This window comes from Lichenostomus cassidix, chromosome 12 (assembly GCF_008360975.1).
Source record: "Lichenostomus cassidix isolate B80296 chromosome 12, HeHo_3.0, whole genome shotgun sequence".
Classification (NCBI taxonomy): domain Eukaryota; kingdom Metazoa; phylum Chordata; class Aves; order Passeriformes; family Meliphagidae; genus Lichenostomus; species Lichenostomus cassidix.
In genome coordinates this window covers 9,403,225-9,426,480 of record NC_139493.1, presented here as the reverse complement: position 1 = coordinate 9,426,480, position 23,256 = coordinate 9,403,225, and the positions used below count along the sequence as shown (strand labels likewise).

The window sequence follows — 23,256 nt, the reverse complement described above, 5'->3', positions numbered from 1 at the left end:
TGAATGGCGTTAGGCTGATTTACAGCAGGGGAGGATTGAGACCTTATTGTAAGGAACAAGAGGATTATATTGGCCTCAGAGTTCATGTCAGAGCTGGGACTGGAACTCAGGAATTACTGAGCAGTTTTCTCAGTTGTTCCTGTTAGCTTTAAAGAGGGAGTTGTGTTGAGGAAAACCTCCAAGAATATCCGATTTAATGGCAAATCCACTCTCTTTTTTTCCACTACTGGTTCTAAGATGCCTGGCTACTAATGAACGTGGCTTTTTGTGCTCACACAATGGAGTTGCTGCCTCGTGGCCCACCCAATCCTCTTACAGGATCCCACCAGGGAGATGCAAGGACAAGTTTGGAGGTGACGCAGAGAGAGGCGCATTATGCAAAAGGTGACTGCTTTGATTCACAGGGTTCAGAGGTGACAGCAAGGTCTGAGGAGCTCTAACTAAAAGGTTGACTGGCTACCACTAGTGCTACGTCAGACTCCATCGCGTGGCATGGCTAACAAATGGGGGATTTATAACCCTCCACAGCTGAGGGTTGGACTTCTGCCTACATGGAATTATGCTCTTCAGCTTTAGGTCCTTTCATACTCTGTTGTGCAGTTTACAACTCTGTTTTGTGGAGGCAGAAAGCCTCAGATGGTCTCCCCTCAACCCATGGTCTGTTCCTTCCTTCTGAGGCCATGTTTTGATCTTAGCTAATGTTCAAGGTTTCCTTCTGTACAATAGTGGGGCAAATACTCCTGTTCCACCTTTTTTTTTTTTTTTTTTTGGCCAGATATGAACATTTTGTGCAGGGACATGAAGCAATTCAGCCAATTCATATCTTCTGACTCCCACTCAGTGCTTTAACCCATGTCCACCATCTTTCCTGGACTACTGCAGCATATAAGACATTTGACCTCATTTGGTTTATGAAATTTTGCTTGTTCTGCCTTTCTTGATCATTAGCCCATGAGGCAGCTTGCATGCTTTTCTGTATCCAACACTCCTTTCTGCCTTTTTTTTCCCATTTCCAGAAGGACTTGTTCCTTAGAACAGATGAACCACATACTGAGAAAATGAACAGGCCAGATTGTCTAGTGCTCAGCACCCACCGCTGAGGACAGATTTTCCGGAGAACTCAGTTTCCAAGGAGGCATCTAAATAAGTGACAGATACTCAAAAGTGGAAATGTGCCCACTTCTTTTGGTGCTCAACTAGTGCTAGAGTTGCTCTGAAAAAACTTGCTCTGATATGGCTGTTCTTGTTCACTTATGCCACAAGACTTCCACATCTCCTCTTTTGTACCCTATTTATGGCTCTCTGCCATGCTCACCCACATGCCATACTCCATCCCACAGGTCTCAGCTAACCTTCTCCTTCTTGTTGCCATGTCCTTCTGCACCATTAAAAGGTCAGCATGTACATACACTCACATTTCTGTCAAGGGGCCCATCAGGGCTAACGCCCCAAAATGCAGAACATATGTGCAACATAAATTAATTGTTAAGGCTAATGCTGATTGAAGTTTGGTGATTGAGCCTGCAGGATATACCATATGTTTGAAGTGTGTTGTCCAAGTTTAGATTTTGAACTCCCAAGGGCGGGGACCACTCCTTCCTCTATGTTTACATAGCATCAATGAGACCAACAGTGCTTGGGTCTGATATACATTAACCTCAGCCAATGCATTGTTAAGGTGAATAATGACTAGTTAACATTAAAGCACAATGGATAAAATATATAGACAAAGACTTTTTTTGGCAGAGATTTTTGTCCTGTTTTTGATGCCAGATTCCTACCCAAGTAGTCACTGCTCTGAATCATTGGCATTTTCTTGAAAAACTCACCTTTTTTATTGCACCACCCTGTTTTTCTCTTGTTCAGCAATTGACACTAAGCCATGGATCACTATTTAGAGTAACTTAGCCAGAGCCCACCTACATGAAAAGTCTGGAATAGGAAGGCACCTAAATGACATGCCAGACCATGAACTCAGGGAATCACAGAGCCAGGGTGTAAATGGGCAAAGGAAAATAGAGGTTCTTAATGCAAGACCTTAATGTCATTTCTTGTTATTTATCTCATTAATTTATAGTTCCCAGAAACCACACTCAAAGGTTACTGTACACAGGCCCTCCAGCGGGAGCATAAGAGAGCTATAGGAATAAATCCAAACTCCATCTGAACTGACAGGCTGTTTTTCAGTGCTAGTTATGCAACATGTTAGTACCTCTAGGTATAAGACCAGTGGGATTTAAACTTGTACAGCAGATGGTCCGTGCATCATTGCTGGAATGCGCCTGTTGACCCTAGGGCAGAGCCTGAATGGACTTCAAAAGAGAGACTGAGCATGCTTCAAAGTGTTATTGTTTAAATGTTCCACTAAATGGGGACTCCGGAACAAAATATCTAGCTGAGGTCAGTCTGAAAAATGTCAACACACATAATGAGAAAACAGTATGTTGTGTGAGAAAGAATATTTCATAGGGATATTCTGGCTATTTTGAATTGAAACAAAACCACTTTTTTCATGTGTGTCAGCAGGTTGTCATGAGCTTTCTTCATGAGCTTCATTTGCTTTTGTTGGAAAGAACAAGGTCTGTATGTGAAAGTCATAAATACCTTTGGAAAGTATGCTCTGTCCACAGACAGGTACACTGGGAGACCTGTCAGCCAAAGTTATGGCAAAGGTGTGTTGCAATATAGCATTGACACAGCCTTGAAAGCCTCTCTCCCACTCATTTCAGAGGAAAACTTGTGAGGGCTGTGTATTTGGTTTGAGAGTGAGATCCTGTGATTTCTAATCATCACTGTGTTCTGTTCTATTCCTCCCAAAGCCCATAATGCCTGCTCAAGTGCTTGTTCTTTCATTGGGGTAATCCACAAGTTTTGGCTTCTCCTAACTCCATTCAGGGAGAATTTCAGTAGGAAAAGGATTGGGTTCATGTTCAAATTAGTAGATTTAATATGATGAAGGAATATTTCTTAGGCAAGTCAAGCTTAACAAGATCAAGACTTCAGTAGAAAATTCAAGATTCGGCCTTTGAATTGCTGGTTCCTGAGCTGCATCTTGGGTGTTGTAAATATCAATGGTCCAGTAGTTTTTCATCTACAAAAGGTTTCCATGTTGGCCACTGGCAATTCAACATGGGTGGCTGAAACATAATTTCCTTCGCTGGAAGCAAAGAGCAGCAATCTGAACTTTCACAGCACCTTGTCCTGCTGGGGCATGTCTTTATCTTGATGGAGACACATTGCAATAACACACAGATTAAAAACTAACCCTCCCTGCAGACGTAATAAAGATCCAATGCCAGGAAGAGCAAACAAGACCCATGTTAAATAAAGGGGCGGCTTGTTTCTTTCACATATCAATATTCAGTAAGATCAGCCAACTTGGCACGCTGGGGTGAAAAGAAAGCCACCAGGCAGGGTAAAAGACTGAAGGGCTCTGAAGCAAGGTGTCATGAAACCAACAACTTAACTTGGGTTTGTTTGTAGATTCTCTGTGTCTTTGTAACATGTAACTGACACAAAACTTGAATAGCAATCAATTTATGTGGGTCAAAAATAGCATCCACACCCTCCCTGGAGTCCTGGTTGCTGCACTCAGTATCACTACTCAGCTGTTAGCTATGGCCCAGATTAAGCAAAAACTGTGTAACCTTACCTAACCAAGTGTGAATTCAGCAAAGCTTTCAGGCTTTTGCTTATCTTCAGTGTATGCTTAGCTTCAGTAAGTATAGAAACCCTTTGTTAAATAAGACTTTTAGACCTGCAGAGAGCTGATAAAACATCAGAGTTTCACCTTTTTTATCCTGTTTGCCAAGTGCCACAAATAGCTGATACTCGATGTGTAGATAGTTGCAACTATTCAGTAGCCAAAACTCAAAAGTGTGTCAGTAAGTTAAAGGTGATCTGTTATCTCAGTGTTCCCAAAGGAGAGAAGTTACAATACATTTCTGATTAACATAATTGGTTTTAGGAATCCTGGTTCCCTGGAAATATTGTCACTCCAAAACAAATGCACCCTGCAAATTCTCCAAACTTCAGCTTGTTAAACTGCCCATGGAGAACAAAAAGCATGAGTCAAGACAAGAGTTTGGTTTTAAAATCTGGACAAAACTTTGCACAACAGGGAAATAAACTCCAGTAAACCGAAGGAAAAGATATTACATCCATTACTCAGTTTGCATTTTTACTTGAGTATAATAGGACTATAAACATTTTCTGTCAACAGCTTACAAAGAAACTTGTTCTGAAAGTGATGCATGGTGAGAACTTGCATCTAAATTGAGTACATCTAAATTAGCCTGAATACAGAACACTCCCAAAGGTGTCTTTTGGTTAGAGCTAGCCAAGTAACACAGAAAAGAGTTCACAAATATTGAAAGAAAAAATACCCCCAAACCTCACAGGCTCCTCCCTCCATATGCTCATTGTACAGGGTATTTTGGGAAATAGCATGTTTATTTGGGTTTGTACTTTGCAGGCAAGTGGTCCCCAGTTCTTGCTGAGAACGTGCTATTTGGTATTCTCCTCTTAGAGTGCAAAACATGGCCAAGTGCTTTGCTGAACAAGGAAGGACTTATAAATGCACTGGGTGAGGCCTACAGCACTACAGCTCTGGCTTCAGTGGGTGGCAGGGAATTTTTAAATTCCCTTGCTCATTTACATTAAGCAAACAAACAAAATTTCCAAACCATGAAGCCCACAAATTATGTGTGTAGCCAGTCTGTGTCATCACAAGTTCCCTCTATGGTTACTTTTATCTTCCCTCTCACTCAAGCTTTCCTACGCCTATATTGCTGCTGGTCTTTATTATGTCTCACATTCTACAAAGATTTATGTGCATGATTTACTTTATGCTTTTAAGCATTTGCAGAGGGTTCAATAGGTGTTAAATAGATAATAAACTAGAACACAACAGAATTGCGTATCTGCACAGATCAGACTAAACCCAGTGAAGTTACAGCTGTACAGAAGGTTCAGCACACGGGGAAGAGTTTGCAGGGTTTTACCTTGTAGGACCTACCAGAACTGGCATTTGTGTTTGTGCAACACCTGGCACAAAGAGACTCCAAATCTGACCAGGATCCCTAGATCCCAATGTGCTGCAAGTAATGAAATGCTCCAGGGACTATAATTAGGCACCAAACAGTAAGTACTCAGAGCTCACAAAGACTCTAGCACGTGGTTTTGCCAATACCTCTGCTGACATTCACATCTGTAGATTGTTCATTCAGACACTGCCTCTTTTGGAATACTAAAACATTCCCACCACCCATCAGCTGCTACCTGACGTCTTTAAAATAAACTTTCTTAATGGGCATGTGCCTGGGTCACCAAAGAGACTATCAAACTTGGCACTGCAGAGGGAAATCCAAGCCTGGTGCTAGTGATGGCTCTGCATTCTTACTCTCAGACATCCTGTCATCAGGTCAAGGTTGTGGCATGGTGACATGGGGCATGAGCCCCCTGCCTGCACACTGCCTGTCCAGCATTTAAATCATCATTTTTCCACACATTTGTTTCACACCATGGTACAGAGGGACACATAATATCAACTAAAGGAAAAGTGAATTACTGTAAGCACTTTGTCATGGCTTCAGTGGATATTCAGCAGCGACAAGAGTGTGCCAGGCTGAGGGGCCCAGCTGGCAGCTGGCAAAGCATGTTTTATGTAGCTTTGTGAGCACAGACTATGCAAATGTATTCAAAGGATGTTCTTGAGGCAAATTGGTTGGAGCTAAATTTGTCCAGATGCTCTTGAATCCGCTTATTAGAGTCCTTAGCTTGAAAATTAGCTGGAACTGATGAGTCAAACCAGAGCTGACTTTAGGATCCTTGCCTATTAAGGAAACCACAAACAGATTAAATGTGTGCATGTCTATGTAGCATGGAAATTCAGCTCCCAGTGCCTGATCCCACTATTCCCAAGATGGGGGCTTCACAATGCTTAACATGTGGAGAGCTCCTGGAGGGGCCTGGGCAACTATTTTGCCTTGAGTTTTTAGGTTAAGAGAAAATGAAAAAATAGTTTTCTCTTCCATCATGCCTTTTGATTTTTGTACTTGCATCTCATTTTGCCTGCAGAGGCACTCCCTGGCAGTGAACTCATGCCTTCCCACTCCTGTTACATGTTCCATTACCAAAGGTGAATAATCAAGACAAATATGAAGAATGAGAGAAGTATGTACTCATTTATTCAAATAATGAATGTAAAGGATGAAATCATCTTAATCCTGAGCTAAAAACAACTACTTCAGGATCCTGTTATGGTAGCAAAAATTCTGGAAGGAGGTGGGTTTTCACTGGGTCAATGACAGTGCTACTTTTTTTCCTTGGACTTCTTTCCCATATAAGGAGACTATTAAGGGAAACTATCGGAACTTTTCTTTTACCTGAGTATTGACTTTAAGAAAGAAAACTGCATTTTGAGCAATGGTTTAAGTCAGTTTCTCCAAGAGGATTGGCAGAATGTATCTGCTTGCCCACAGGGTGTTTTCACAGATTGATCATACCTTTCTCCCCATTTGTGCCACCTCTGCAGTCACTGGCAGAGCTCCAGGGCGGCAGCTCTGCCATCCCCCTGCCTCTGTCACCCTGTGTCAGACACTAACTCAGATCAGCCTTTCCCTTGTGGCAGCTACACTGTGTCTGACCCCTGCCTGGGTGTACAAAGGTGGGAAAAGGGTGGGCCATTTCCTGCGCTTAAACAACTGAGCTCTGTTAGCTCAGGGACAATTGAGCCTCGGTGTTTATACTGTCTTTGTCTGGATAAACTGTATGGACACAGTTCCAATGCAGCCACCAGGAGATTTTCTTGCTGATATTCATGGTGCCAGCATTTTACCCTTAATGTGTATTTTGGGCATCCCCATCTTGAATGAGTACCTCAACCCTCTTAAAACTTCACTGCAGTTATGTTTGGATTTATTCTTCAATATTTTTCTTTGGCTGAGGAAACCAAACTGAACACAGTTTATAATGTATGGTCTTCTTCATGCTCTATGGAAGGTAAATGTCCCATCGCTGTGACGCATTTAATCCACTCAAGTATCCTCAACGAATTTGATGCCAAGGATGTCCCAAGGGATTTGCCTCCCAATGCCACCTTCTGGGATTTGACCACTCAGCTCAATGTAAAGCTCCAAATATTGCTGAGGCAGATAGGGATATTCAGTATCTCCCACTTCACAGAATGCAGACATATTTTGCACACGCCAGCTGTGTATGTGAAGAACTCGGGTTAAATCAGAGAATTTTTCTTCTTTCAGCCTCCAGCTTTTCTGTGTCGCAATGATTGGTCTCCAGCTGTGAGGAAATACAGAAAGCTTCTTATTTAATAAATTTTGAGTAATCCTAAAGAAGCCAATTGCTCCCTCCCCAGAACGGCACAGTCTGTGTTCCTTCAGAAACATCTTCATAAATAACACCAGACACTGAAAATACCTTTCTGGCCCTATAGGCTGGGATAGCACTTACAGTATAGTTTCACAGACATTAAGTCCATATATACTTATCATTTCCTCCTGAATTCTTCTGTGCCTTCCTGATGGTGTGTTTGATCTGCTAATGGTGGAGAGGGTCCTGTAGAGATGAGACCATCTTGTACTCAAGAGATACCATGACTTGGACCTATTTGGATATTTTGCTTGCCTTTGCATTCAGTTTGTACATCATCCTGGGATGGCATGCAATTTTTCATCATGAAAAACATTTCGAACAACAGCTTAGGGAAACTACAGATTTAAAATAAAAACAAAAATAAGCCCTACCAAACAAACCAACCTTTGTATTTGTCCATAGATCTTACTGACTAAAAGATAATGGCATAGAAGGTTCCTAGATTTATGGATCCTCAAAAATCCTTTTCTTCCTCAATGGCAATTATACTCCTGAGAAAAAGTCAGATGCCAAATCTAGCCCTGGCATCTTTCAGTTGATTTTTCCTAAAACAAAGAGGCTTTTCCAAGTCTGGTGGTTTCAGATGTTATGATCGATGTTTATTCATTTGTCCTCTCTTCCCATGGAACTGGCAATGGCTGCTATTTCTGTATCCAATACCACTGTTATGTCTGTTGCTCTAATCTAGCTACTTATATGGTCTCCACCATTGCAGTGCTTGAGCATATCCCAAGAATTAATAAAAAAAACCTAAATGAATTCCTTAGAACAATAACAAACCCTCCTTCCTTCCCAGCCTTATCCTAGGCAAGAGTCTCAAGTTTTTGAGTTTTTATGTGTGTGAGGAACTTACTGAAGCAAAGCTGAATTGAAGAAATGGGTCCTACCTTCAGCTGTGAAAACTGTAAAAGGCTGGCACAGGAGAGGCCTCAGTGGTGACCTGGGCTGCTATAAGAGTTTGCCAGGACTAGATGTGCTTCCCCTAGATTTTCTGCTCCTTGGCCCCAGCTCAATAGTATTTTCTATGATTCCTGGAATCTAGCAAGTCATAAAATCCATGAGGGGCAGAGGGTAGACATGGGTTTTTCTTTTGACATATTATCTATGCCTGGAGATGAGCTCCCTTGATCAGCTGTCACTGGAGGTGTTGCTTCTATTTATGCTGACTGCATTTGAATCAAAATCAATGTTTCTGTGTGTTTCCTGTCCATCTTTGTCAGGGGATTGTGGTCTGTCATTGCTGTGGACACTGTAGTCCCCCAAGACAAATCTTATCCTGCAAATTCCATCTCTGGTTTACATAGCTTTCTCTCCAGAGGTTGTGAGTAGTTCTTAAAGGCTTGTTGGGAGCCTGGTCTTACCTGTCACCCAGTTGCTGTGCTTTGGACATGCAGTCCAGGGGAAGGACAGGCTGATGAGTCTGTGGATCCAACAGCTTTGGGGAAGAAAGCAAATCCCACTTGCTTGAGATGGTCAAGGTGGTGGGGAAGATTTAAGTGCATTAAATCCTATGTGAATAAGAACAAGCTGAAGCTCTTGCCAAGAGCTCTGAGTCCAAGAACAGCAAATGGAAGAATTACCAATGTATAAAAATATAAATAAACACATGCCAACATTAATTGGAGGAACGTGTCCTTCTCACTGACCTTAGCCCATGTGACTGTACCTCTGCTGTAAGGGACACGAGCCCTTGATTTCTCCATAACCAATAGACATAAACCTTGTTTCCAGCTGAGGGATTAAACTGCACGTGAGGAAATAATTGAGTGCTGGATCACATTCTTCACACACCTCTTTTGAGGCCTGGATCAACGAAAATATATATCATTATATCTCATATTTGTGCTAGAAACTAAGCAATTTGTGTACTTGCAGGAATGACATACAGTTGTCTCAGAAGTTTTTGTTGGCAATAGAACAGGCAGCTGTCAACGCTTCAGCCTAGAAGTAGATGAGTAGATGCAGCTCATTAGGACAGTTGGATATCATCAGATTAGCTGGGCTTGGAGATAGGGTGAGACAGGAAAACATATGACAAGAACTGGCATTGGAAAGCCTCCCCCCTCAGAAATACTACCTCAAAAGCAAGGAATGTTGTGGTTGATCACAGCCAATATCAATACAATATATCCTAGTTTAAGGGCAGACTTGCCAAGTGTTTCAGCATGGGTTTCAGTGCCCCTGGTACACATAAAAGTTATGGCATCAGTTCTGGATTAGTTACTGGGACTCCGGTAATGATGTTCCTGGCATAGCACTCCTTGCAAACACGTACTTTGGAGGAGTTCCCATACATTTTTTTATTGTCCTCTAGAGCTGTGGTGGCAAGCTGTGTGAAATCTATCCAGAAAACTGGAAGAAATCAAAACTAAAGGGAAAAAAAAACAACCAAACCCGATTAAAGATATCAAAGCCTTTCTTGTGTAGACCTAAAACAAGGTCTGAAATCAAAAGGATATGGGTTGACTGTGTAAGAGTTGTGAGGGAGAGAGTTTTAGACTTTGCTTCAGTGCCCCTAGAGGATTGCCAGATATATTCTGTTCAGTTCTGAGACCAGAAAGATGCTTTCAGACTGGAAACAATTCAAAGATTAGTGACAAACAAAAGCAACAGCAAAAAATACCTGAGTGGCAACAGGGACTAATTTTGAAGAAAGCTTAAACAGACTTGTGTTGGTGACAGGTCATGGTGATCAAGGCCCTTGACAGTATTCCATGGATATGTAAAAACTGTAAATGGCAACAGGCAGATGAAGTGTTTGTCAGCATGCATTGCCATGGTTTGTTTTTGTCTTCAAAACCTCTTTGTTCTAAGCACACTTCTCTTTTCAGAGCATTAGCCTTAGCTTTGTAACCCAAGCAGCAGGGATGCCTTGTGTTTCTTTAGGACTTTTCATCAGATGATCCCCAAATGCTTTAAAAGGGTGAATTAAAGGAGCTTCACATTTAGAAAAAAAAAAAAAAAAGAAAAGGATTAAGTTCTTTCTTCCAAAATGCAGTCAGCTCTGGTGTAAAGTAAAAGAGGGCCTGGTTTCTCCAGTGGGTGAAATCCTTCTCCCTTTACATTGCTGCAGTCACAAAGGAGTCATTATCCAACCTTAGTTCCTGTCTGGGGACACTGTGAGCAAAGGAAAGTATGACTCCCCCAGTCATGGAGAGTGCACTGCAGCAAGCAGCACCAGGAATAGAAATTGTACAAAACTAAAACATAGGGGAGGGATAAAAGAGAGAATTGCAATTTCCTTGAAGGGTATTAGGCTTGATCATCATAACTGCTGCTTCCATTCTTAATAGCAGTGAGGATGTACAGGCATTTGTGTGATTTCTCTGCTGAGCAGCACCTCTGCTCACTCAGTACTGATTTGGGGTTGCTAGAGCAACACCAAAACCACTTCCTATACAGCGTGGTTGTGCTCTGCAGGCCTCCAAGGCCTACATGGTTAGCAGAAGTTAAGGAAGTTCACAGAGGAAATACAATGCAGAGTACTAAGAGATGTGGAAACCTTAAATAGGGATGTAACTTCAACCACTATATAGTCAATGTTAAGGGAAGATAGAAGCCTGATAGCCTTAGAACCTCTTCATTTTTGAGACAGCTTTTAGTCTGTTAATAATCAAGAGGAGATTGCTTTATAAAATAAATAAACAATTTTGATTTTATTTGAACAACTCCCCTAAATTACTATTTTTGTGCACACTAACATGTGACACCCATGTGACATTGTTTTAAGCCTTATACTTGTATTCAGCATTCATTTAGCTCTCATTACTGACAAAATTTCAAATGCCAGAGGATGTAAAAAACCTGCTGGGTGATTTGCAAAATCTTCTGTTGTTGGTAAAATTTTTAATGATTGAATACTTTATTAATTGCTTCTATTTTATCTGATTCCTGGCTATTGCCACAGGAATCTTGAGTGCTTTGCAACAAGGAAGATCTGCACTCCCTAAATTATAATTTTTGGGATGATGCTAAAGCACCATGTAAAAACAAGTGTTAATTGTTATTCAGACAATTCTCTGTTTCAAACATATCTAATAGAGGAAAAACCAAGGAATTCACCTCTAGGCTGTTTACTAATAAAATCCCCCACTATTTCTGTAGAATTTGATTTGCTACTCAGCTGGTGTGATCCTGGGAAAGAAAGTTCAAGGTCTGCTTAACCTGGGGTTTTTTTTTCTCCAATATGCTTTCTACTGCATTGGGAATTGCTTGAGTAGTGTCCCTGCTAAAAGTATTCCCAATGCTTTTGTTGCTGAGCTTTTGCTTGTTGGCTGTTGTGTGTCCTTGGCTGTAGCAATAATGCAACAGCTTCTGCTCATTTCCCTCATATTCTCAGAACAATCCAGATTTTGGTCCATGCCCAGAGAATCATAAAACCATGGACCATAAGTTTAGGGGAGTGTTTCTACAGGCACTAGTGATGCAATTACTCCTGGAATATTGCAGTTATTTAAAATATCACCTTGCTGGAAAGTTTTGGCAGACTGAAAGGAGGAGAGAAAACGTCAGAGAGTTTGAGAGCCTCACACATAACAAAAGATTAGAAGAATGGCTTTTGAGACAAAAGACAAGTGGTGATTTTGACACAAGCACAAGGTCAGTGTGGATGTTAATACAGAAACATGGGAAAGATCTCATTTACTTTATAGCTGAATCAAGGGGTGCAGTTCCCATACATTTATTCCCTGATCTAGATACAGCATGGCCAAAAAGATGTATTGTGTAGCTGCGCTACAGCCAGGTCAGAGTCCTACACAAGCATGATTAAACAACGTGCCCTGGCCACAGCACCTCCTTGGAGAGCAATCCAGAGCAGGGCAACCAATGGCTGGCAACTACATCTGGTAACCATGTCCCCAGGCTACCAACACACACAGGGAGGTGTTGGGCTAATGAATGACATTGTTGCAGAGAAAATGCCCTTTGACTATCAGACAACAAATTCCAGTAGTGTGACTGGCTGGGAGGAAGGTACCCACAACAGAGACACTGCCAGCAGCTGGGCAATGCCTAAATCTAGGTTGGGCAAAATATTAGAGACTAGGCAGGGTCTGCAGCGGCTCAGCATGGGCAGGGAGACAGCTGACTTGTGGGGTGCTGGAGGTCTGCAGAGATCTGTATGGGTCTTGGCCTTCTCCTCCATCTCTGCTTACTGCCCTGCCAGCCTTGGAGTACATTACTGTTTATTACCCAGAGGGGACTGCTGAATTCCTTCTGCAGCAACAATATTTTTTTGTGATGCCAATGCCATGACCTTTATTCATGAAAAACAAAGTAGAAATGGGGAAAGCAGGGTGGAGCTCTGTCAGAAATGTGATGTAAACAGCTACAAAGATGTGGCTGTGCTACTCCAAAGCCATTTCCCACCAGGTAAGGATCAGAGCAACAGGCATTGCAAACACAGCAGAGATCCTATCTGATATTTTGTTAAGCTAATTGCCTATACCTAACAGCAAGGTTTAATAAAAATTGCAAAATTGAACTTCTGGTCAGATTAGACAACATGAACAACAATAACTTCCAAAGGATTTCTGGAAACTAATTCCCATTCCAGGTATCTGCTGACATTTAAAAAAAGCCAGCCCCCTTTCTAGCATTCATGAAAGTAACATGAACAATTCAGGAGGAGAAGAGTTCCCATTTTGTTGTGGAAACAGTCTCCGCAGTACCCTTGAAAATTCATCCCGAGGCAAGTTTGAAATAATTCATGCTTTTGCTCTTACGAAAATAACTTCATGTTTAGAGCAAACAGCTGTTTTGCTGGTGAACAGCAGAAACATGACCTGTATTTAAACCTGTATCTTACTGGGAGAACTGGGAGCTTAGTCTCCCAGTAGGGAAGTGAAATTCAGGCAGTGACACATGAAAAGAGCTCTGGGGTGGCATGAATTCAGCTTGAGGGGAGACCTGAGTGGAAGCCAGGTGGAGTGGGCATGTGGCAGTGTCCTGTGCTCTGGCTGTTGATGGTGCCCATGCCCTGAGCTGCAGCACGCCTGTGGTTGTGTCTGATAGATGCCATACCCCTCTCCACATGGCTTCACTGGACCTCCAGAGGCACTGCATGCAAAAGCTCCCAGGGGTCCACCACACCCTCCACTGTGTGCCTCTGCTCCACGATTTATTCAGCTCTGTCATCAGGCAGTCCCTGCTCTGGATGATGCCTGGCCACTGTCACAGCCCAGCCTGGCCATGCAGCTCCTCCACGACACCGATGGCTTCCAGCAGCACTTGCTATGGGGCAACAGCCATCAAGGGTGGCTTTGTGAGTGCCAAGGGCAACTCAAATCCACTTTGGCTGCTCCACAGTTTGCTGGGATGTGCTTCCCAAGGAAATGTGGGTGTCTGCAAGCAAGTTTTCACACTTCTCTCTGTGAACCTAATGAGCCCAACAGGCAAACTTGAAGGAGTGAAAAAGAGAAAACTTGAGGACTTTGGCTGACAGAGAGAGTAAGAGAGAATGGCTAAGTGCTACAGGCAGCCTGTGACCAACTGTTCACAAAATATTAGCCATTTGTGGCCCATTTAATAATGAGCAAGTGATAAGATTGGGCTTCAATACAAATCAGAGCTGACTAGCATTGGCCAAAGGGATTGGCCAAGTCTGAATATTTTGTGCTTCGTGCTGAGCCTATTCCACCCTCTCCCTTTTCCCCACCTTCTTATGTACAGACAACAAAGAGGGATTGCTCTGGCTGGGAGAGACAGGCAGAAGTGACTCTGTGTGAGGATGCACCACTGGGTTGGTGGTGTTTCTGCACCCTGGTAAACTTTCCAAAACCAGTCTCAGCCCAGGTTGGGAAATAAGCATCAGGTCTCTCAAAAGACAAGTGCAGGGATGCCGCAGTGAATATTGCTGAATTTATTTTGGGCAGTGGAGATTCTGGCTGAAAGTTCACTTGGGAGCATGCCAAAGGTCCAGAAAAGGTAACTGCTTGGGGAGGCTCAAGGTCACCCACGCCTGGGAGCTGCTGGCCTCTCCTCAGTGACACCGCTGCCTTACGGAGGGAGTGACGTGCTGCCAGCGGAGGTGGAAGCCCAGGCATCTCCTCGGAGCACGCGGGCAATGCTTCAAGTACTTGTGTCCCGGCAGTGCCAGGGGACAGCGGGCAGGGACGTGCCGGCCGTGGGCTGGGCTGCCCTCCGTGGGCAGCACGGCGGATGCTGCTGCGTCACTCGGCCGGGCAAAAGCGGTGCTCCCGCCGCCAGCTTTGCCTCCCTGCCACCAGATGCAAGCAATTTGTTTTGCATTTGGACTGGGAGTCCGGAAAACCGAAGCACTGTGTTTTTAAATTTATATTATATGCTTGCTTTCCAGTCTGTTAATTAAAATCATGTAACTGGATGAGCAGTTGCTGGAGAGCTTGCAGGGTTCATTTTAAATTTCTGCTTTTTTCTAAATACTCAGGCATTTGAAGCCCTCTCTCTGCTTGCACTGCATTAATTCACCTAGCTAGAAATTCTATCTGTTTGAATTCGTACAAGCATGCATTTGGGGATGGTTTTGTTTCTTTCAATATTTTCTCCTAGTGTTTGCCTATATCTACCAGTGTAATTTTTCAGAATAAGTGAAGTAATTGAAAATTATACACTCCTCATAACAGTTTCACCATCGCTTTGAGAGAGAAGGGTCTGCTCCCTTCCCTTATGGGAAATAGAAAGCAAATAGAAAGAAATATGAGTATGTATGAATTCACTCAAGCGATCGCTCTTCTTCTTCTTCTTTGGTGAGTTTAATCCATCAGCTTTTCTGGATCAGTTGTGTAAGTCATGAAGGCTTGACTGCCTCAGCAAGTTCACCACCATACAGTTTTGGACTATTTTCCACTGTGATGTCCACTGCCGCCTGGGATGTGGTCAGGCCAAGCCTGCCCAGCTTGATGACTAGGTCCAAATGCAAATGGAAGTGGTTGTGCAGGGCACCCTCAGACTGCTGACCTTTCATTGTTTTCAGAATGGGTCTGCCACAACTTCTTCCCCATCTCCCAGCTTATATATCTTATTGCTTTCCACCTTTCATATCACCTTTGCTGCACCCCTGTAAGCATCTTCACTTGGCAGGACCTGTTGTGCTTGTGAGGCCCAGGAAATCTCTGCAGGCTGTGCAGCAGCAGAATATTTAGCTGCAGCATGGCAGGTGTGTTATTAGCAGCGAATTGGTTAATATTCACCATATGCATCACCTCCAAGTACACCTTGTGCTACTGGAGTAGTGCTAACAGACGACTTAGTCCAGTGAGGGAACATCACTTAAACTGCCCAGATGTGAAGCTTTGCTTTCAGGACTGAAAACGTTGAGTGTGGACATGTGCAAGGACAGGCCAACATCAGCAGTGTTTACTTTGGTCTGCAGACAAAGCTCGGAGTCGCTCAGCAAAGCACACACGAGCTTCTCCCATGCACGAGTGAACATCACCTGAGCTCAGCAGAGTCTTTTTCTGCAAATCCCAACTGCTCTGCATTGTGTCAAACAATGACTCAAAATTAGATCCAACAAGATGATTTTTTTTCTTTTTTTTTTTTCTTTTTTTTCCCAGCAAGTACCTTCAGAGACTTAGGCTTTTCAGGCTTATATCTTGGTTATTAATACTACCATTTGCCTTCTTTTGGGAAATTGAACTCATGTGATAGAGGAACTTTATGTGTCAAATTCTGATGCAGAAATTCTGGTATGAGTGCTTTTGTAAAATACAGAAGTGGAAAAATGGAGGCTCTATGGTGAGAAATCATTTTCTTGGGTGGTTTTTTAATAAATGTTATATGATTGAGCCAGCAAAGAACAATGCAAACATTAAAAAAAAATCCATTACCTGTTGATTTTGTCCTGTTTTTGGAAAATTTAGGCAGGCATTGCAAGATTTTATAAGAGCAGTTATGTAATAGATCAGGCAAGAAAATTATTAAAAGAGATAAGTTACCATATCTAGTACCAGGTAGTCAGATTAAAAAGAAGAGGAAAAAAAAAACAACTGGGAAGTGCAATAACTGGATTTGCTAATGCCACATAAAATAAAAAGATGAGCACATATTTGGATTTTTGCACAGGGCAAGTGCCACAGAATTTTCCCTGGGGAACAATCCTCTATTGGCAAAGTGTGGTCAAATGCAACAAACACATAATTTTTGTCTTTAATTATTGTGATTCTGTTTAAAAGTTAGAAGACGTCAATTTCAGCATGTGGAATGCAATTGTGAAAGAAAATGGGTTTCCTGAATTTTCAGTGATTGACTAAAATCCACACACATACTGGTTATTTTAATTTAAGGAAAAAGGATTTTGTTTCTTTATCCTGTTACATAACACTGGATCTATTCTCCCTTGAACACAAGTATGTTTATCATTAATCTTAAAGGGAAACAGTTGTCCTTCAAAATCCTTTCTGAATTTTTATCTTTTTTTTTTTAAGGTAGATCCCAAATGGCTGTATATGAACTGAAGATGAAAGCACATTGTTTATTTTTTAATTAGATTATTTTAACCTCATTTATGCATAGTTCTACTGTTCTTCCCAACAGCAATAGCGAAGAAAAAAACATTGCTTTAGAATGACTTCCAAAATGCAAAACATACGGTTCATGCAGCATCCAGCAGGAGACAGAATACCTGTTATTGCTTTTTTAGCTCATTTTTATGAAACTGGCTGGTTTTCAGTTCAGAGACATTCTTCAATAATACTTATATTTTTCATTCTATAGTGCATTCCTTTCAAGGATTTTAAATTGCTCAGGAGCTCTTGAAAATCCCAGTGAAAACCTTTGGATATATGAGAGGTTTTTATTTCCAGGTAGCTGACTGTCAATTAACATGAGAAACTCACTTTTTTCAAAAGCCAGTGGTTCCAGGCTGTTTGGTTCCTGTGTGTTGCCCCTCACTTTAGGAATCAGCCCCTGTAAAGCAACAGGCATTTCTCAACTCAGCCGGTGCTCAGAAAGGACCAACTCCAGCCTCTCAGACGGGCTAAGTGCCTCAAGTCAATTTGTAATTAGCTTGATGTAAGGAAAGGTCCAGAGCAGGCAATCCCATAATGGCTAGGCAGTCTCAAATATAAGCAAAATAGGCCACCCAGAGAATTAAAGCAGGAGAATTTAATGCCAATTGGCTACTTTTCAAGAAAACCTGTGGTTTTTCATTGCCTTTGTGTTTAACTTTTAACCGGGTGCAGGGTTCCATCACTGGCAGGTTCACATGATGGGCAGTGTAGCAAAAACGCAGGTCATGTTTTGATTTCTGTCTGATATCTTATTTGTATATGATTTATATGGATAAACTAAGAAAAATTAACTGTCCAGGCCATAATTTCATCTAAAATAAACACAGACTAAAACTACAGCAACTTAGTGGATTGCGTGGATTAGTGAGATATCCTGGTATGTAACAGCAATAGCAACAATTTATTCCCCAATTTAGTAATGCTTAAAATCTGCAATCCAGAGTCACTCCATGATATGCAAATCCCTTACAAAATCTGCTTCCCTTTTTCAGGCTCAGGATCCTCTGCTATACAGGGGAACCCTAAAGGTTGACCCCATATAACTTTGTGTGGGAAATTCATGTCTAAAAAATCATTAATGCAATGGACTTATTCAGACCATCATTTTGCCATTCTTGCTTATACAACTCTTCAGAGACAGTGCTGTCCATTTCTCTGCTACATTTCAGCTAGACTTCGTGCTTGAATGAGCTTTGCTTTTTTTTATTTTAATGTTTATATGCAAAATCTTCCCAATCCCTGCAAAACCTCCTCTTTGTCCATGCCCTCTCTTGGTCCTGAGTCCATGAAACATCATGTTCCCTCCAACAGCCAGACAGTGAAAACAAGGTTTCTGCTGAAAAATGAAGAAATATTAAATCTGTTTCCATTTAAAAAATAATAAGAATTTGCTGATGAGCTTATTTTAGGTCCTGGTGTAATATCCCTCCCTCCACGTCACCTGGTGGAAACCTGACTTAGCTCTGCCATACCCTTGTGTTAATATTCATCCATCTGAAATCTGGCCCTCACATCCCTGCCCCTCGAGACCTCTTTACCCGGGTGCAAATGCAGAGAATCTCTCCTGACTTTCGTGCCATCTCAGTAGATTTCCACACGTTGTAGCCAAGCTGGGGATTTGGCCCAGTGTCTTTTTTAAACCCTGTGACCCAGACGTGGAGATTAAAAAAGAGTTATGTTATCGGATTAAACAGATACAAGAGGCACTCGCTGTATCAGCACCCGACACCTTAAAACTCCACCAAGCAGATCAGCATGGTAATGGCAAAAATAGTCTCTGAGAAAGAAGGAAAGCTCAGAGGAAGGTGATGGCCAAGCCCTGCTTTGGGCTGGGGTGCAAAAAAGCAGGCACAGGAATATGATGTCATGCTTGCTACAGCACCTTAATACAGGATACACTCGATGTATAAAAGTCGTTTGTACTCCATCTACCTGTGACCAGAGTGATTTTGGCCTCTCTTAGTTAAGTCTGGGTTAATGTCTTCACAGTGGGGTTTTTAAGGGGTTGGGCTTGATTGTGCTACAAACGGCATCAGCACACACTGAAATCAATAAGGCTGCTGAAGCAAATATTCTAACGGATTAAAAACAGACCTACATGAAAAGGATAGTAATTTCAGGCACCATTTGTATGCTTAATATTATACACATGCTTATGCTTTGTAATTTGGGCTCTAACTTGTGATTTAGGTTACATAAGAGAGCGGAGCAGCCAAAGGCATTAGTGTTGCCGTACGCCACTGCAGCTGAAGGCAGAGTTCCCCCAAATATTCATCAGGCACATTCTCAGAAGTTGTGCTGTCTCATAATGAAATAGCAGACAGCAATGTGCATATTTATGACACAAGAGGACTAAAAATTATTATTCTGCTTAGTTCCAGGTACAGTTTACATGCCTCTGACTTCAAAGCAGCTTTGGCTGTTGGTCTTTTACCCCAAACACTTTTTTTTTAAACACAGAGAGCAACCATGTGCTTTGTGTGGCTGACTTTTAATGAGTGAGGAGCAACAGAAAAAGAGAGCCAGAGACAAAATACAGGCTTTGATTCCTCTAGAGAACTTGAGCAAAATATTCCACTGCTGTCAGTGGTACAGCTGTGCTGGCAGGATCCTTCACACAGATGAGGCTCCAGCCGCTACTTACATTTCACTGATGTGACTGCTGGTTCCTAATCTGCATCGAGGCATCCTCACTGCAACCAAACAAGTGGCTGAGACAGTGAGAAACGTTTTGCTTCACTCCCTAGTGCAGCCAGAGCCACTTGTGTTTGTGGTCCCTCGTGGAGCCTCACAAAATGTGAGCTGCCTTCCGCAAAGGATGCCTATGAATCGAAGCTGCAGTACACAAGAAACCTGAATCAGAAGATGTAGGTGGCAGCATGGACTACATCGTTATGAATATAAACGAGGCTGTTCAGTGCAGATATGTCATCAATTAGCTGCATATATCCTATATGTCTATCTAGTTTTTTGCTAAAAACCTATTCACATTGCAAACCTGCACAGATACTGGAAAATCACAGAATGCACTCGAGTAAGGGAAAATCGGATGTGTGGCTGTGGTACAGTGTTTTTGGCACCTTGTATTGCCATCAAAAAGCGTGCAGAGTGGTGCAGCTTTTTCAAGAACCAGCTAAGGAAATCAGCCTTTCCTAGAGACCTCCCTGGAGGCTGCTGTGATGGAATTTGATCCCCCAGCAGCCTGTGCATAGGCGATGGGCTCCAGAGGTGGTCTCCCAGTGACTCCTGTCCCAGTTTGTGGAGTAGAAAAGGTAGCATCTTGTATCCGGGAAAACCTAGAGAGCAGAGCTGTGGGGACTATTCACTCTCCTTTGGTCCGTCCCTGCTGTTCCCAGTGCAAGGTTAGCACTGCGGGACTTCTGTGAAACACAGATGGCCCAAAATCTTCTTTTCACCACAACTGTACTCCCACAATGCAAACGGTATTTTGCAGTACACAGGATCTTACTAAGTCTTCAGCAGGGGTTATATGAAAATGCCTCCCGACTCTGTCTGCCGCTGTACACTTTCATTAAGGGAACCAGAGGGGATGCAGGTAGGAGAGCAAGGACATGTTTGAGTCATGTTCCCGTTCGGTTGCAGTGGAAAAAGACCGGCTTTCGGTTCTGTGAAACCCGGCGCAAAACAAAACGTTGCCCTGCTCAATTTCCCCGCCGATCGCCCCGGCCGTACTTTGTTCTCCAGCTGCGACGGGGACTTTCCGGTGCCGGGGATCGCGCTTTTGGGTGGCGGCAGGGCAGAGCAGAGCACGGAGATCCCGGCCCCCCAGGCACCTGCGAGGCCACGCTCCTGCGTTGCCTCCTCCAGCAGTAGACGTCTGCGGGACCAAACCTGTCCCCAAAGCCTGGCAGAGCGGCACCAGGTTCCGCAGGGAGAAAAGTGAGCGCGGAGGAGCAGAGCCAGGGCCCGAGCGCAGGGACGGGCAGCGCCGGTGACAGCGCCGTGGGATGCTTTGTCTGTGGTACGGGCACTCTTTGTGTACAGATAAAAAATAAGGATAAAAAAATGTACGGAAATGAAAAATACCGGGACGAGATGAGCGGCTGGCAGCCCTCGCAGCGCTCCCTGCCCGCCGCGGCAGCCGCGGGACGCGGGCGGGTTCCGCGGGCGGGCTCGGGGCGGCCCCGGTGCCGCTCCCGCTGCCTGCGGCAGCCGCGGGGGAGGGCGGGCGGTCCGGGGCAGCCCCCCCGGAGGCGGTGGCCGTTGCCCGGCGGCTGCTGCCCCGCACCCGCCCGCCCCTCCCCGCCGGCCCGCGGCCGCCTGCCAGCCCGGGCTCCGCCGCCGTGTCTGCGGCATGGCCCCTCCTCCCCCACACCCCTTCCTTTAGGCTCCCCCCTCCCCAGCAAAGAAGAGGCCGTGCCGGTGTTTTTCCACTCAGCAGGATGGGTGATGCTCAAAGCTCCCTCATTAGACAACAGACACGAGAGGTCAGGAAGAAAGCGCTTATAAATTACCGTTTCCTCCTGCTCGGCGCTGCTAGTCGCGCCGCACCGCTCCGCCGGACGCGCCGCACCGCCGCAGGGGCGCAGCGGCGCGCAGGCACCGCGGCCAGCGGACACAGGTACCGGCGCCTCCCGGGCGGGAGGGCGGGCGGGCGGCGGGGCTGCCGCCGCTGCTGCCGCTGCGGTGGTGGCGGTGGCGGGGCCGGCGCGGAACGGAGCGGCGAGGATCGCCCCTCGCTGCCGCGGCGAACAAAGGGGCGGCCGCTCCGCGCCCAGCGGAGCCGAACCGAGCCGGGCCGGTGGCGGCGGCATCGTCCTCCCTTTGTCCGCCTCGACTCGGGGTACCCCCGGGCACGCTTTCCCTTCCCCCCTTCCATTTATTTATTAATTCATCCTTCTCCCTCCAGCCCCCTCCTCCCCAGCTCTCCCATTACCCCGGCGGGGTTTTCCTTCCCCAGAGGTTATTTACCCTCCACCCCCCCACACCTTGCGTTAACTTTTTTTGGCGATAACATACTCAGCCATTCCCCGTTGGCGGCCCTCCAGCACATCGACGGCGCACGCTTTTCTCCCCGGCTATTTTTGCCCATTTTTTCTCTCCTTCCCACCCCTCCCCGCTGTGTTTTCTCTGTCTGGCGTGTGCTAACCTCGAGTGAAGAGACTGGTACAGGCAATGCTACATCTGATGCTAATGGGCCTACCTGGTGGGTAATGCTATTGCTGCTGCTTTCTTGTTATTTGGCTCATTTTCCTTTTTAGTCCCCTCGTTTTCCGTTTATTTTGTGGATTCTTGACGTGCTGAAATCAAAGTAGTGGCTGGGGCTTGGGAACAAAATACAGGGACTGCACAGGGCAGGTTACCGTGCTCAGCGTTGTGCAAAGGGACGATAATTCTGGGTTCATCTGGGGGTAACTTGGATCCAAAATTCACCCGCTGGCTTTAAGATAATGAATGCCCATCACTGCCTGATATTGTACCAGGCGGTACGTGGGAGGACTCACAAGGTTTCCATATAAGAACATGGGAGAATTTATTTCACCCAGGCGAAGAAATGTGCAGAGTATGTGTTATTTATGACACTGAAGGCAAGCTGTGTTGTCCTTAGGCAGCTCCAAGAGTGGCAAAACTTGGTATTTAGAAATTGTAAAAGCCGATTTCTGCTGTTTAATAAGAGCTATGTTTAAAAGGAAGCACGAATGGAAATTAAATTTGAAAAAAATAGTGGGAGAGGATCCAGATAAATACGGAGAAATACAACCTCTCACGTATTCCAGCAGTTTGTGCCAAGGTGTAAAGATGGAGGTTTTTGATTAGTTCCCATGTTTTTTAACCGTATTGGGAAAGGCATTAAGAAAATGTGCCGAGAGGAGCTGGTTACGTTGATAGTGCTATTTTGGTAACTTTTTTTTTTTTTTTTTTTTTTTTGATTGCTTGCATGTGAAAATGTTTTGAGTTTTGGACTAGCAAAACAGTGAGGCAGTCCTGACAGGGCACATGTCATCGGCTGTGTAATTTGGGGCTCGGATGACAGTTGCTACCGGTTTAGATTTTATGGCTTTAGGTTTGAGGGTAAATCAGCCCGTTAAAACCTGCTGCTGTGGAATTTCGACGGGAGAGGCTTTGGTGAGAACTCTGATGGTTGTTGACAGCCGGGTGTTTACCTCTGGGTCTGCGTTCAGCCGAACTGACTGCTTTCTGGCATTGCCTACCTTTGCCGCAAGTGTTACGGAAAGGTTTCCCTGAAGGTTATTGGGGTTTTTTTTAAGCAAAATGTGTGAGCAGCTGAGGCAGCCGGCAGCGTGACAGTGACGGTGTCCCTCGCCTGGACTAAGCCGAGTCTGAAGCACCAGCGTGGAGGGAGGATGTCTGTGTTACCCTGGTTAAACTGATATTGGAAACTTTATTTTTG

At 44.2% G+C, this 23,256-nt stretch overlaps 1 protein-coding gene and 1 long non-coding RNA gene across 2 annotated transcripts in view; one reads left to right on the top strand and one right to left on the bottom strand.

The window, feature by feature from the left end:
* Nucleotides 1-6,171: 6,171 nt before the first annotated feature.
* Nucleotides 6,172-12,064, bottom strand: LOC146431660 (uncharacterized). Its single transcript, XR_014854718.1, has 2 exons — nucleotides 8,754-12,064; nucleotides 6,172-7,299 (listed from the first exon to the last, which is right to left on the bottom strand). It is a non-coding gene; the product is annotated as an uncharacterized LOC146431660 (long non-coding RNA).
* Nucleotides 12,065-21,743: 9,679 nt separating this feature from the next.
* Nucleotides 21,744-23,256, top strand: part of SLC6A6 (solute carrier family 6 member 6) — a 57,228-nt gene continuing 55,715 nt past the window's right edge. Inside the window, exon 1 of the mRNA XM_085072555.1 lies at nucleotides 21,744-22,050. Within this exon, the coding sequence (XP_084928681.1) occupies nucleotides 22,020-22,050 (31 nt within the window). The 5' untranslated portion in view covers nucleotides 21,744-22,019. The remainder of the gene's footprint in view (nucleotides 22,051-23,256) is intronic.